The 15,535-nt window shown below is 45.7% G+C and overlaps 1 protein-coding gene across 14 annotated transcripts in view; it reads left to right on the top strand.

Moving 5' to 3' along the window:
* CRAMP1 (cramped chromatin regulator homolog 1) overlaps positions 1–15,535 on the top strand; it is a 124,818-nt gene that overhangs the window by 28,507 nt on the left and 80,776 nt on the right. For 13 of the 14 annotated variants that reach the window (XR_010591124.1, XR_010591123.1, XR_010591122.1 and 10 more), the window contains one exon: positions 7,545–7,593. Coding sequence is in view for 11 of the 14 variants with exons in the window: in XM_065559782.1 (XP_065415854.1) it covers positions 7,545–7,593 (49 nt within the window). In the remaining 3 variants the exon portion in view is untranslated. Of the gene's footprint in view, positions 1–4,240; positions 4,345–7,544; positions 7,594–15,535 lie in introns of those variants that run through there. The other variant, XM_024110549.3, reaches the window with a different exon arrangement.

The raw sequence follows: 15,535 nt of genomic DNA, 5'->3' as shown, positions 1-15,535 counted from the left end.
ACAAAACGCATACTTCGTGAAAGCCTGCAAAGACCAGGGCCGTATGCCGCCATGCTGTGTAAGGCAATGATACCGGAGTACTTGATGATAGCCTGGCGCGGAAACGTTTCATACTACGGAGGACACAACAAGGCCGCTCTCCCAAGGAACCTCATGCAAAGGCTTTCCAATTACCTCCAGGAGAGCTTCATGGAGATGTCCCATGAGGATTTCTGCTCTGTCCCCGGACATATAGACCGAATTTTACTGTAGCTGCACTGGCAAGGACTAAACAGTAGAGCGCCTAGGGCAAACCAATCAAGATATACCGGACATTGTTAGATTTTTGCAGCAGTTGCACTGCCAAAGACTAAAACTTTAAGTGCCTAGGACAATCTAATCATGAAAAACCCACAGTTAATATTAATGTTCTGTTCAAAATAAATGTTTACATGTTTAAAACACTTACCGGCTGATCCTTCCCCTGATTCTGGGTCCGGGTTAACGCCTGGGGACGGTTGGTAGGGGATCTCTGTGAGGGTGATGAAGAGATCCTGGCTGTCTGGGAAATCAGCGTTGTAAGTGCTGTCGACTGCCTCGTCCTCCTCATCTCCTTCCTCATCTTCCCCGTCCACTACCATCTCCGAGGAAGCGGGCGTCGACAATATCCCATCCTCAGAGTCCACGGTCAGTGGTGGGGTAGTGGTGGCGGCCGCACCTAGGATGGAATGCAGTGCCTCGTAGAAACGGCATGTCTGGGGCTGGGATCCGGAGTGTCCGTTTGCCTCTTTGGTCTTCTGGTACCCTTGTCTCACCTTGATTTTTCACGCGGCACTGCATTGCATCCCGGCTGTATCCTCTCTCTGTCATGGCTTTGGAGATCTTCTCGTAGATCTTTGCATTCCGTCTTTTCGATTGCAGCTCGGAAAGCACGGACTCATTGCCCCACACAGCGATCAGATCCAAGACTTCCCGATCAGTCCATGCTGGGGGCCTCTTTCTATTCTGAGATTGCATGGCCATCTCTGCTGGAGAGCTCTGCATTGTTGCCAGTGCTGCTGAGCTTGCCACGATGTCCAAACAGGAAATGAGATTCAAACTGCCCAGACAGGAAAAGGAATTCAAATTTTCCCGGGGCTTTTCCTGTGTGGCTGGTCAGAGCATCCGAGCTCGGACTGCTGTCCAGAGCGTCAACAGAGTGGTGCACTGTGGGATAGCTCCCGGAGCTATTAGCGTCGATTTCCATCCACACCTACCCTAATTCGACCTGGCCATGTCGAATTTAGCGCTACTCCCCTCATTGGGGAGGAGTACAGAAGTCGAATTTAAGAGACCTCTATGTCGAACTACATAGCTTTGTTGTGTGGACGGGTGCAGAGTTAATTTGATTTAACGCTGCTAAACTCGACATAACCTCCTAGTGTAGACCAGGCCTTACTGTCCGTGGCAGCGTTGGAACTGCGTTTTGCTTGCTTGCAAGTGTTCCCTTAGCCTATTACAAAACAAAAACAGGGTAGGACTAAGTAATTAATTTATTGTTGTTTGTAGTTCTCCCCTCACCCCGCCTTGGGCTTCAGGGAATGCCTGAAGCCCAAGGATTTAAATCTTGCGATGTAGGCAGAAAGCCTATGCCCAATAGCAATCCCCACGACTCGCATCTGAGGTGTCTAGGAAAGGTGCATCAGTCTGAGCCCTGCAAGATTTGCAAGGCTTTCAAGCCCAGAACTAGAAAGGAATGCAACTTCCATTTGAAGCCTGTGTTAATGGAAGCCACACTTGGTCCAGCGGCACCGGACCGCCAAGGTCCGAGCTCAAGCTTGGTGCGGAGTGCCCTGGCATCGGTCCGTGAATTGGTACTGAGGAAGGACTATGGTGCAAGAGACCCTCGGTACTAAAGATCCCCGGCACCGCAGCAAGGAGCAGCGCTCCAGCACCGGTCAACATCTCCAGTGCCCCACAAGCGCCATAAGAAGGCGGACAGAGGGCGCTCTCCTCAGAGAGTGAGACCAGCAGGGGAGACTTTGCTGCCCCAGAGGAAGGCCTCAACTTCCAAGCAGCAAGATCTCATGCCGTTGACTCCGGCGCCCCAGGTGGCACTGTTAAGCCTGGCACTCAGTGACTGACCAGCAGATCAGTGCCTGGTGGAGGCGTTGGAGCCCCCCTTGACCCCAGACACTTTTGAGGCTGCCAAGGAGCTTATAGAAATTACTGTGCCTCAGCCCCTTGCTGTTAGAGAGAAGCTTCTGGCACCGCCTAGACGGGTGCCATCAAGCCCATGATGATGAGGCTGTCCTCATTGCCAGACCGGCACTGTTCCCGGTCTCCATCTCCGCAATAGTGCCCGGCACCGGCCTCGGTACAAGATTCCCTGGCGCCGGGAGTGCAACAATCTGTGTCTCCAGCACTGAGGAGTTGGCACCAATAAAACACCCTTGCTGGGCCGGCACCGAGACACAGCACCAGAGCACAGCAGCCGTTCTTCGGCACCAGACACGTGGCACCGGTCTCGGTCATGGGACAGCCAGTGCGGATCCTCAACATGATCGTCGCGGCACCGATTCCCGACTTCGTCTTCTCGGCATCGACTGCCTGCTCAGGAATGGTTGCCATCACCGTGGTCATCGCTCTCGGGATCCTCAGACTCTGAGGCTGACTCCTATTACTCGTGGTGCGGTAAACATAGGTTGGATAAGCACTGGAGACATGCTTAGTCGGCCTGGCAGCCACAGTGGCTACCCGTCACGCAATGGCCCTTCTGGACTCCCTGGGCTTACCATCAGGTCCAGGGTACCCCTTCGAGGGTTTCTAGGTTGGTGGCGTCGGGACGTCATCCTTCCCAGTTACCGATGGATAGACCTGCTCCTCGGGTTACAGAGGTGACCCTGTCCAGACTGCCCCCTCATACTACAGAGGAGACAGCAGAGACCCTCCCATAGCCCAGGTCACATCTGTCGAACCACTGGACAAGTCCAGTGCAACCCAGGGGCAATCAGGGCGCACAGAGGGGCACGGGGACCCAGTACTCCCACTTGCTTCCTCGTCATCCTCACCTGATGAGGCGGTGGCAGGAGCGTCAGCTTCAGGTCATCTGCCCATTCACCACAGGGCGCACCAGGACCTGCTCCGCCGCATTGCCCGTAACATGGGTCTACAGGTGGAGGAAATCATTGAGTCAGAGGACGCGATGGTGGACATTCTCGCCCCAGGAGAGTTAAGTTGTTTGGTATTCGCCAACCCTATGGTGGGCCGTTTCCTTAAGGGCATGGAATGGCTATGTCCACAGTCCCGTCCACCTGCTTGGGACCTCAATCTGGTTCTAGCTAGGCTAATGGGGGGGCCCCCTTCGAGCCACTGGCTACATGCTCCCTTCTGTATCTCTCATGGAAGGTGGCATTTCTGGTTGCCATCACATCAGCCAGGAGGGTGTCAGAGTTAAAAGTGTTAACCTCCGCCTCCTCTCCCACCCCACCCCCACCCCCTCAAGGACAAAGTACAGCTCAGGCCGCACCCAGCCTTCCTGCCCAAGGTGGTATCCCAATTCCACGTCGGCCAAGTCATTTTTCTACCAGTTTTCTTTCCCAAGCCACATGCTAATGCACAGGAGCAGATGCTTCACTTGCTAGATGTGCAGAGAGCACTAGCATTCTACGTTGAGCGCATAAAGCCTTTCAGGAAGTCAAACCAACTGTTTGCAGCAGTGGCAGACTGCATGAAGGGGCTTCTGGTCCCCTCACAACGCATTTCTTCCCAGATCATGGACTGCATCCGTACCTGTTATGACCTTGCCAAGTTCCCAGCCCTGGCTATTATGGCCCACTCGATACAAGCTCAAGCCTTGTCCACTGCTTTCCTGGCCCAGGTGCCCATCCAGGAAATCTGCAGAGCGGTAACCTGCTCCCCGGTGCACACGTTTACCACCCACTATGCCATCACCCTGCATTCTAGAGACGGCTCAGCTTTCGGCAGAGCAGGTCTCCAAACAGTGATTCCTTAACTCCGACTCCACCCCTATGGGAGAGCTTGGGAGTCACCTGTTTGGAATCGACATGAACAAACACTTGAAGAAGAAAAGACGGTTACTCACCTTCTTGTAACTGCTGTTCTTTGAAATGTGGTGGTCTCGTCAATTCCAATACCCACCCTCTTTCCCCTCTGTCGGAGTAGCCGGCAAGAAGGAACTGAAGGGGGGTCAGGTCGGCAGGGTCATATATTGAGCGACATGAGGGTGCCACTCCAGGGGTTCCCTAGCCGACCCGATAGGAGCTGCTGAGGGAAGAGGTTTCCGATGACAGCGCATGTGGCACGCACACAGCTGAGTGGAATGGATGTGAACAACATATCTCGAAGAACAACAATTATAAGAAGGTGAGTAACTGTCCTTTCTTTTTTTTTCTTTTTTTTTTTTTTTTTTTTAAATTTTATTTTTTTTTAAACAACCATCCACAGTTTTGCAGGTGAAATACATTTAATTTATATATCTGGCTACCTGGTTGTTCCTGAAAATCAAGCAATTAAAAATATATAAACTATATCACGTGCATCTGCCATTATTTGTGCCTGCAAAATCCGTCTGGGATGATGCTGTTCTCCAAATCAGGCCTTAAATCTTTAAACGTTATCAGTCATAATCAGCAATAAAAACTTAAACTGTTCGGTAAGATGCATTCTAAATAAATCAACTTCTTTAGCCCTTCCGCACTAGTTTGTCCTATGTGTTTGTTTCATTCAGTCTGGACCCAAGCATTTTTGGTGGGACCATACCTTAGCGGGGATGGTGTAGCATATGTGTATGGCTTTGCTGGTGGGATGTGGGAACTAAATGTAGAATGTTCTAAACTTTTATTTCCTTTTAAAGACTGCATTATTTATAAAATAATAACAACAAAAGGCATAATTGGTGGATCATTTGAATTCCCTACTGTACAGTGGTGCCCCTGGGGACTTTTTACTACATTCTCTCCTCACTAGGGCATTTTACTTTATTGTCTCATGAATTGAACTGTTTAGACTGTTCACATTCCCTTTATTCTGTTAGTTCAAAGATCTCCAGTGTGCTCATCCATCTTGGAGAAGCAATTCTGATCTGCTTCATGACAAAGGCAGGGCAGGTTGCATTGTCAATAGAAGACACCAGCAGTGTATCTCCCGCTTCTCCGCACCTTGTCTTAGGCCTGGTCTACACTACAGGATAGGTCAAATTTAGCCGTGTTAGGTCGATTTTAAAAATGAATGCATCCACACAACCAACCCCATTCCGTCGACCTAAAGGGCTCTAAAATCGACTTCTGTACTCCTCCCTGGCGAGGGGAGTAGCACTAAAATCGACTTTGCTGGGTCGAATTTAGGGTAGTGCAAATGCAAATCGACGGTATTGGCCTCCAGGAGCTATATCAGAGTTCTCCGTTGTGACCGCTCTGGACAGCACTTTGAACTCCGATGTACTAGCCAGGTACACAGGAAAAGCCCCGGGAACTTTTGAATTTCATTTCCTGTTGGGTCAGCGTGGCGAACTCAGCAGCACAGGTGACCATGCAGTCCCCCCAGAATCGTAGAACGTAGAATGTTTCTACGCTCCCCCTATCATCTCCGTCCCTGAGACTATCGCAGATCAGAAGGTGAAAAAAATGCACTCGCGATGACGTTTTCTGAGCTCATGCAGTCCTCCCACACTGATAAGGCACAGCTTAATGCATGGAGGCATTCAGTGGCAGAGGCCAGGAAAGAATTAAGTGAGCGCGAAGAGCGGAAGCAGGACACGATGCTGAAGCTAGTGGGGGAGCAAACCGACATCATGAAGCATCTGTTGGAGCTGCAGGAAAGCCAACAAGAGCACAGATCCCCGCTGCATCCACTGTATAACCCCCCCTATCCTCCTCCCCGTGTTCCATAGTCTCCTCCCCCAGATGCCCAAGAACGCGGGGAGGGCGGGAAGGCTCTGGGCACCCAGCCACTCCACTCCAGAGGATGGCCCAGGTAACAGAAGGCTGTCATTCAAACAGTTTGATTTTTAGTGTGGCTACAATAGGCAGTGTGGCCTTGTCCGTCCCTCGTCCTCACCCCACCCGGGCTACCTTGTCCGGTTTCTCATATTTTTTTAATTAATAAAGAAAGAATGCTTGGTTTCAAAACAATAGTTACTTTATTTCGAAGGTGGGAGGGTGATTGGCTTACAGGGAATTAAAATCAACAAAGGGGGCGGGTTTGCATCAAGGAGAAACACACACAATTGTCACACCGAAGCCTGGCCAGTCATGAAACTGGTTTTCAAAGCCTCTCTGATGCGCAGTGCACCTTGCTGTGCTCTTTTAATTGCCCTCGTGTCTAGCGCAAAACGATTGTCTGCCGTTGCTTTCATGGAGGGAGGGGCAAGTACCCCAAACCACCTGCGACAATGTTTTTGCCCCATCAGGCATTGGGAGCTTAACCCAGAATTCCAATGGGCGGTGGAGACTGCGGGAACTGTGGGATAGCTACCCACAGTGCACCGCTCCGTAAGTCGATGCTAGCCAAGGTAGTGAGGATGCACTGACTACTTAATGCGCTTAGTGTGGACATATGCAATCGACTGTATAAAATCGATTTCTAAAAATCGACTTCTATAAAATGGACCTAATTTCGTAGTGTAGACATACCCTTAGAATGACCAGGAGCATCAACTGACCCCATCTTGAATGTGACGGGAAATCATCACAGTCATGCCCAGTGATCTTGAGGATGCGTGCATGTTGTCTATGCATCTGCAGTATTATCTAATCATTTGCATCCTCTTATGTACTATCTTCACCGTCACCTTGAAAATTCTTTCTGTTTCTGTTTGCCCAATAGACATGAGCAGCAACCTCCCCTCCCAGGTATTATTTATTGCAGGTCTGCCCTGCTGCTTGCCGGAATCAGCTTATTTCTTTTTCCTTTGGAAAGTAGGCAGTTGTCTGCATTCTCAGAAATTGCAGATGCCATGGAAGGATGAAAGCGTGTCCGGAATAACATCCAGCATTGCTGGGGAAAGGTCAATTCCTCTGCAAGTAGATCCAGGCTTTGTTACCCTAGAGGATATAAATCAAGTTATCATAATGTGTGTTTCAAAATGTGCAGTACATTGCATAGGATGTGGGGGTGTATGTGTGTTTTTATTGTATGGCATCCAAACTTGTAAGGGCTTCAGGCTTCTCCATAGTGCTATGCTGCCTTAGCAACAGAGATTCAGAGCATGAAGAGCAGGTATCTTTGCTGTCAATACTGCAATGTCCGATCCACACTGAGTAACCTAGGGCCTTTGCAGAACTGATGAACTTTTGTCTTTTAATCTGTGACTGAAATGTAATTAACACAGCAGGTGTGTATAAACCCTATGTGTCTTGCTTAAACTGAATTGTACTATACTGAGGCATATGAATAGAATATGTTCAGGAACTTTGTTGTAGCCCTGGTATTTTTATGCTAATCAAAAGCATCTTCCCATTGTAATACAACATCATAAACTATAAGGCAAGCAGACATGATTATAATTTGTGTCCTGTTATTTAATTCCTAATATAGTGTGTTGTGTTTTTCTTTTTCTCTTAAAGGTATGGATGATAAAAATGCAACAAAACTTAATGAACTGATTCAAATTGGGTAAGTGAGAATTTTTTTCGCAACTAATAAAAGCAGACCATAAAGCAGCTTGATTGCTGACTTGATGGCCCAGAGCAGAGAGCATTTATTACTTTGTAAGGGCTGTAATTTGATTTAATATGCTGAAAAATATGAAATAACCTTGTTTCATATTTTCCCCTACCTTTTCCTGAGAGGCAAACTAATTTAAATAAACTTTACCCCTGGTGTATTTACTAAAATATTCCCTGATAGTGTGAATGCTTTGTAGAAGATGTCTTCAAAAAAAAAAAATTGATTTGAATGTACAGAATATGACTTTCAGCACTACTGTGGTTTTAGGCCTTCACACAGCTCTGCCAATGTACCTTAGGCCCTGATCCTGTTAACACTTATGGATATACTTAACTGTAAGCACAAGTAGTCTCCTTGACTTCAAGCAGGATTGGGGCCTCACTCCTGAACTTCACTATCCCCCTGGATTATATAAGTGGTAGGCAGTTCTACTACTTTTTAGAAATTAATGCATGAAATACTTCTTGGGAGGTGGAGGGAGGGTTAAATAATTGAATTGTTCTGCTTTTCAATGCTGACAGTTTCTTCGAATCCTTTCCTTGTATACAGTCAGCATGAACCTTACAACGGAGCATTTGACCTTAATCTTAATGACCTCCCCTCTCCAGGGTGCACTTCTTTTGTAAGACTTGCAATAGGCTCACAAATCTTGGAATAGCCTGTTGGCTGTTCTCTAGATAGTTTGCTTCTGTCTGTTAAAATTAGAGCAAAAGTGATGTGCTAAAAATTGCCACTTGGGTTTGATCTTGTGTGCCAGCCATGTAATTTTACATATAATCCTTTTTTTTTTTTTAAATTTTGGGATTTTTAGTCTGCTTTTCTTTTTTTCTTCCCATCACTATTTTGCTTTTATAGCCATTTTTGTGCTCTTGCACGTATGTTCAGTTAAACATTTTTAATAAGCATAACTGTATTAGTGTATATGAACAGTTTCACCAGTTGTAGGCCTATTTAGATACTGTATTTGTGCTAAGAGAGTACTAGTTATATTTTTAGCTCTTAGGCATTTCTAAATGGCTCATTACTCCAACACCTGAACTTTAGGACATAGGTATATATGGTGGATTGGGGATCTCTTATAAAGTCAGTGTCATCCAAGCACTCTGACCAGCACAACATGATGACAAGAACATGCTCATTTTTAGCAAATTTAGGCCCCAGTCCTGTAGTGTGGTGTTTACAGGCTCAGGGGTTTTCTTGTCAGTGTCACTTTGCTGGACTGGGGCCTTAGTTTTCTTTAATCTCATCTGTTCTAACCAAATGATGATTAGGAGGACTTGTGGCACCTTAGAGACTAACAAATTTATTAGAGCATAAGCTTTCGTGGACTATAGCCCACTTCTTCGGATGCATATAGAATGGAACATATATTGAGGAGATATATATACACACATACAGAGAGCATAAACAGGTGGGATTGTCTGGGAGAAAGTTAGATATTTATCTTACAAAGATTTTGTCTCATATTCAAGCATTTCAGAAACATGGATTCTTGCACTTAAATATATTAAAACTCAATCTATTAATATGACCTGGAGTGTAGATAGGTTTTACTTTTCTTATTGGGAAATCCAGAATTATTCACTCTTTGGCAGATGATATAGCGCAGATTGACTCTGCTCTTATCAGGCAGAAGAGGGACATCCTCTTTCTGCCCGAAAAGTTTCCTGTCATTCTGATGAGCAAACTACACAACAGCAGTGTGTAAAATTGTATTTCCATTACCCAAATGGCAGTCTGTGTACATTAATCCAGGGAAGATGGATAGAGACACAGTCCCGCAACTCCACATGCACAGTCAAATACAATATGGACTAAAACCTTCTTTCTCCAGCTCACTGTGCTGCTGAAATTACCCCACATGGTGCTAGAAAGCCATAATCACACTCTTAGTTGCAGGCGATCTTTCTCTTCCCCCTTCCCAAACACAACAGGAAACCTATATGAAAGTAGATTATCCTCGCAGTCCCCTCATGAGATAGGTAATCATGAGATTAGCCTTATTTGACAAGTGTGGAAACTTTGAGATGCTGAGGAATTACCCAGCATGTTACTGGCATAGCTGGGACTTGAACTTAGGGTCTTGACCTCTTTCATTCTACTTAGACCATGCAGCATCTCTGACTTTCTACAAGATCCTCACTCATTATTTATCAAAACTAAATGACTAGATATGTTGGTCAGAATCTTTGCAGCTGAGCTGAAAACCTGGGCTGCAAATAGCAAGTATTGATTGGAAACTTAATCCACTAATTATTTCAGACAATTAAGAATCCTTTGCACAAAATGTCACACTTGATTTAGTTAACTTAAAAATCCCAGAAACATCTAGAATTGAGCAAATGTAAAGCTTTTTGCACTGCTGTCAGCAGTTACCTGAAGCCGTGGGGGTCTAGAAAATAGACCAAAATAGAGCTAATTATAACTTATTTCGGAATGTTGGCATTGCTATACCAGTTCAGACCAGTGGTCCATCTAGTCTTTGCTCCAACAGTGGCCAGCTAGAATCTCTATACTGGGCAACTATGGAACAAAGTATTGTTAAACATTCTTGGGACTCTTCATCACTTTCTAGCCAACCCACACCTCCCTTACAATCTATTTTTATAGTACTGGAGTTGCGTCCCTGGATTGTGTAAAACAGGAGGTACCAAACTGAGAACAGAGCTTTTTGTGTACATGTATTTGTAGAATCATAGAAGATTAGGGTTGGAAGAGACCTCAGGAAGTCCTCTAGTCTAAGCTGCTGCTCAAAGCAGGACCAACCCGAACTAAGTCATCTCAGCCAGGGCTTTGTCAAGCCAGGCCTTAAAAACTTCTAAGGATAGAGACTCCACCACCTCCCTAGGTAACCCATTCCAGTGTTTCACCACCCTCCTAGTGAAATAGTTTTTCCTAATATCCAACCTAGACCTTCCCCACTGCAACTTGAGACCATTGCTCCTTGTTCTGTCATCACTGAGAAGAGCCTAGCTCCATCCTCTTTGGAACCCCCCTTCAGGTAGTTGAAGGCTGCTATCAAATCCCCCCTCACTCTTCTTTTCTGCAGACTAAATAGTCCCAGTTCCCTCAGCCTCTCCTCGCAAGTCATGTGCCCCAGCCCCCTAATTATTTTCGTTGCCCTCTGCTGGACTCTCTCCAATTTTCCCACCTCCTTTATGTAGTGGGGGCCCCAAAACTGGATGCAGTACTCCAGATGTGGCCTCACCAGTGCTGAATAGAAAGCAATAACAACTTCCCTCGATGTGCTGGCAGTGCTCCTACTAATGCAGCCCAATATGCTGTTAGCCTTCTTGGCGCACTGGGGCACACTGACTCATATCCAGCTTTTCGTCCACTGTAATCTCCAGGTCCTTTTCTGCAGAACTGCCGCTTAGGCAGTCGGTCCCCAGCCTGTAGCAGTGCATGGGATTCTTCCATCCTAAGTGAAGGACTTCGCACTTGTTCTTGTTGAACCTCATCAGATTTCTTATGGCCCAATCCTCCAATTTGTCTAGTTCACTCTGGACCCAATCCCTACTACCCTCCAGCAAATCAACCTCTTCCCCCAGCTTAGTGTAATCCACAAACTTGCTGAGGGTGCAATTCATCCCATCATCCAGATCATTAATAAAGATGTTGAACAAAACTGGCCCCAGGACACACCCCTGGGTCACTCCGCTTGATACCGGCTGCCAACTAGACATCGAGCTGTTGATCACTACCCGTTGAGCCCGACGATCTAGCCAGCTTTCTATTCACCTTATAGTCCATTCATCCAATCCGTATTTCTTTAACTTGCTGGCAAGAATACTGGAGCCAGTATCAAAAGCTTTGCTAAAATCAAGGTATATCACGTCCACTGCTTTCCCCATATCCACAGAGCCAGTTATCTCGTCATAGAAAGCAACCAGGTTAGTCAAGCATGACATTACCCTTGGTAAATCCATGTTGACTGTTCCTGATCACCTTCCTCTTCTCTGAGTGCTTCAAAAGGGATTCCTTGAGGACCTGCTGCATGATTTTTCCAGGGACTGAAGTGAGGCTGACCGGTCTGTAGTTCCCCGGATTTTCCTTCTTCCTTTTTTAAAGATGGGCACTATGTTTGCCTTTTTCCAATTGTCCATGACCTCCCCCGATTGCCACAAATTTTCAAAGATAATGGCCAATGGCTCTACAATCACATCGGCCAACTCCCTCATCACCCTCGGATGCATTGCATACAGCCCTGTGGACTTGTGTATGTCCAGCTTTTCTAAATAGTCCTTAACCTGTTCTTTCACCACTGAGGGCTACTCGCCTCCTCCCCATATTGCGCTGCCCAGTGCAGAGTGTCTGGGAGCTGACCTTGTCTGTGAAGTCCGAGGCAAAAAAAGCATTGAGTACTTCAGCTTTTCCCACATCATCTGTCACTAGGCTGCCTCCCCCATTCAGTAAGGGTCCCCACTTTCCCGGACCACATTCTTGTTGCGAACATACCTGTAGAAACCCTTCTTGTTACCCTTCGTATCCCTTGGTAGCTGCAACGCCAATTGTGCTTTTGGTCTTCCTGATTACACCCCTGCATGCTTGAGCAATATATTTATACTCCTCCCTAGTCATCTGTCCAAGTTTCCACTTCTTGTAATTTTCCTTTTTGTGTTTAAGATCACCGAAGATTTCACTGTTAAGCCAAGCTGGTCGCCTGCCATCTTTGCTGTTCTTTCTGCACATTGGGATGATTGGTTCCTGCGCCCTCAATAAGGCTTCTTTAAAATACAGCCAGCTCTCCTGGACTCCTTTCCCCATCATATTAGCCTCCCAGGGGATCCTGCCAACAGGATCCCGTGAGGGAATCGAAGTCTGCTTTTCTGAAGTCCAGGGTCCGTATTCTGCTGCTCTCCTTTTTTCCTTTGGTCAGGATCCTGAACTCAACCATCTCATGGTCACTGCTGTCCTGGTTGCCACCCACTTCTATTTCCTCTACAAATTCTTCCCTGTTTGTGAGCAGCAGGTCAAGAGGAGCATGGCCCCTGGTTTGTTCCTCTAGTACTTGCACCGGGAAGTTGTGCCCAACACACCAAAAACTTCCTGGATTGTCTGTGCACTGCTGTATTGCTCTCCCAGCAGATATCAGGGTGATTAAAGTCCCCAATTGGAACCAGGGCCTGTGTTCTGAAAATTTCTGTTAGTTGTCTGAAGAAAGCCTCATCCTGGTCTGATGGTCTATAGCAGACGCCCACCACATCACCCTTGTTGCTCTCGGCTCTAAACTTACTCCAAAGATACACAACAGGCTTTTCTCCAGTTTTATACTGGATCTCTGAGCAATCATACTGCTATCTTACATACAGTGCAACTCCTCCACCTATTCTCCCCTGCCTGTGCTTCCTGAACAGTTTATACCCATCCATGACAGTGCTCCAGTCATGTGAGTTACCCACCAAGTCTCTATTATTCCAATCACATCATATCGTATTAGAGTTGTTAAAAGTGACGCTGGTGGATTTAGCCCCAAATTTTATGTTTTATTTAGTAAATAAAGGTTTTACAAAGCCTAGGCTCAAGAGAAATGTTTCTGTGGATTTTTTAAATCCACTGAAGACACATGTGGGGGATTTAAACCTACTCTGGCTGTGTTTTTGTAAATCCAGTGTTAGATGCGTGCTAGTTCATAAGGACTAGACAGCGAAACCAAGTAATCTGTTAGAGGAAGGATGAACCAGTGGGCAGGACCACTAGCCTAGCGTGTGGGAGGTTTATGTTCAAGTCCCTACTCTGCCACAGACATCCTGGGTGAACTTGAGTAAATCTCTTAATCTCTGTGTGCCTCAAGTGTCCACATAGGGCGGTGTGCTAATGTTAAATGTATTAGAGATTGTGTGGTGCTTGGATACTGTGGTAATAGGGGCTGTGTATGTGGGTAGATGGATGTTCTATTTCTAAACTGAGAGAAATTCAAAACAAAATCACCACCACTGGTAATGTGTACAGCATCTCTGACAAATCAAAGAATTCAAATAATTTGATAATGTTAATAGCACAAGTAAGAAATTTTTAATTTTGTGTCCATTTGATGAATGCTTGCATTCTCGGTAAACTCAGAGGGTTGCTTTGTTTGGTGTAGGAATGGTATTGCACGGTCCTGTGCTTCAGTTCTCTTTGATTTCGCTGGGAGTTGTGTCCTTGGGCATACTCTAGGATTAAAATTGATATATTTGACATTCATGTTTGATAACTCTCAATTAATCTCTCAATACCTAAATCAAACTGGAATCTATACTGCAGAAAGCCCCCAAACATCACAAGCTCTGTTTCAGCAGATAGGAAATACTGAGGATGTGAACTAATACTAAAGATTCTTAATCATGTTTTGTGTAATATCGGTTTTTGAATATTCAGCACTTTGTTAGGTTTGGAAACATCCCCGGTTAAAAGAAACCAAGAGCTAAGCAGGAAGAGCATATTTTTAAGATAACTATTTTAGTTGCAGGCTGTTTCTGTTTTGATACTCATTAATCTGTCGTGTTTTTAAATTAATCTACTCCTCCCCCTATCCCTGCTGTGCCATGTGTTTGCATTAGGAATCAACCTCCTTCAGCCATATTTAATTTTACACTAGTTTAAAGTTTCAATAACTGATTATTGGACTCCTTCCAGACATGGTGAATTTCCATGTGAATATATTGGTGTAGCATTCTTCATCTTGTTGCCGGCACAGAGTGCCCGAGGAAAGCAACAGCGGGGTTCGTTGCCCGGTGTGCTTCGCGCAATGAACACCAGGGTGGAGAAGCAATCAAAGTTTATTTGAGATCTCAAAGCGGTGCAAGGAGACTGGCACGTCTCAGATCAAGCACACCATCATAAGCAGCTTTTCTCTTTTTATACATTTTGCAGCTAAGCTTTTCCCTTCCTTCTTCCCCCTCCCCCTCCCTTCTTCTATAGCAGTCACATCATCTTGGCGGCTATAAGTCCAGCTTGTTAGTAACTTTTCTTTTAATTATTATCTTGTCCCTTTCCTTTGATTTGTTATTTTGCATTTTAGCCAGAAGTATGCAGGCCTCATTATTACGGCTTGCACCTGATAACTGGCTGTTACACATTCCAATTTCTGCATCTGGCTTTTGAGGTCGATTAGAGTTTAAACATGGAAGGACTTTGGTTCATTTAGGCCTAGTGCAGGAAGGCTTCATCGACACTCGTGGTCTTCCACCCTCCCGAGTTACCTAGGGTTATGCCTAATGACACCAACAATTTCTCTCTCATCCTTTTAGATTAGCTACCTGCGGTAAATAAATAGTTTTAATGTATAATAATTTGGTGGAGCACAACTTGATTGCTTGCTTCTAAACTGTGGTAGCCCATGAAATACACAGGGCAGCATGATGTGGTCCTCCAGCAGTAGCACTGCCAGCAGTTTTGCCTTTATCTTACTTACTCTATCCTTGGTTTATTTTCTTTTCCTTTATTTCCCCTTTCTCTGCTGTCTCTGCAGTTCTTACATCTGATGTATTGCAGAGAGAATCATGCCTAGGATCACATGGTATACTGGTCAGCTGCCCTTATTTTTGTAGCTAGATACATGTGTACAGTGCCAGAGTGATGTTTCAGTAGCGGTTACTGCTGGCGAGTTATTGCTGCCCGAAGTGTGTCTGAGCAGGTGGCAGACAGCTGAGCAGGAAGCATGGCAGGTAGACCATTATATGTGGCAGGTGCAACATGCATAAATGTTTTGTGGGCAACGCTGTCAAAATTCATAATGCAACAAAAATACAAACAATGACCAATGCTTTTTTCTTCTGCTTGGATCAGTTACATTACATAAGAGATGCAATAAATTGGCAAAAAGTGGTAAAATATTTTAAATGGGTAGGGAGACAGGAAATTAAAAATGAAGACCTAATCTATGGGGGAGGGAGGGTTCCAAAAA

The sequence above is a fragment of the Chrysemys picta genome, chromosome 10 (genome assembly GCF_011386835.1).
Source record: "Chrysemys picta bellii isolate R12L10 chromosome 10, ASM1138683v2, whole genome shotgun sequence".
Taxonomy (NCBI): domain Eukaryota; kingdom Metazoa; phylum Chordata; order Testudines; family Emydidae; genus Chrysemys; species Chrysemys picta.
Note: the sequence above shows the minus strand (reverse complement) of the source record. Positions and strands in the feature narration are given on the sequence as shown.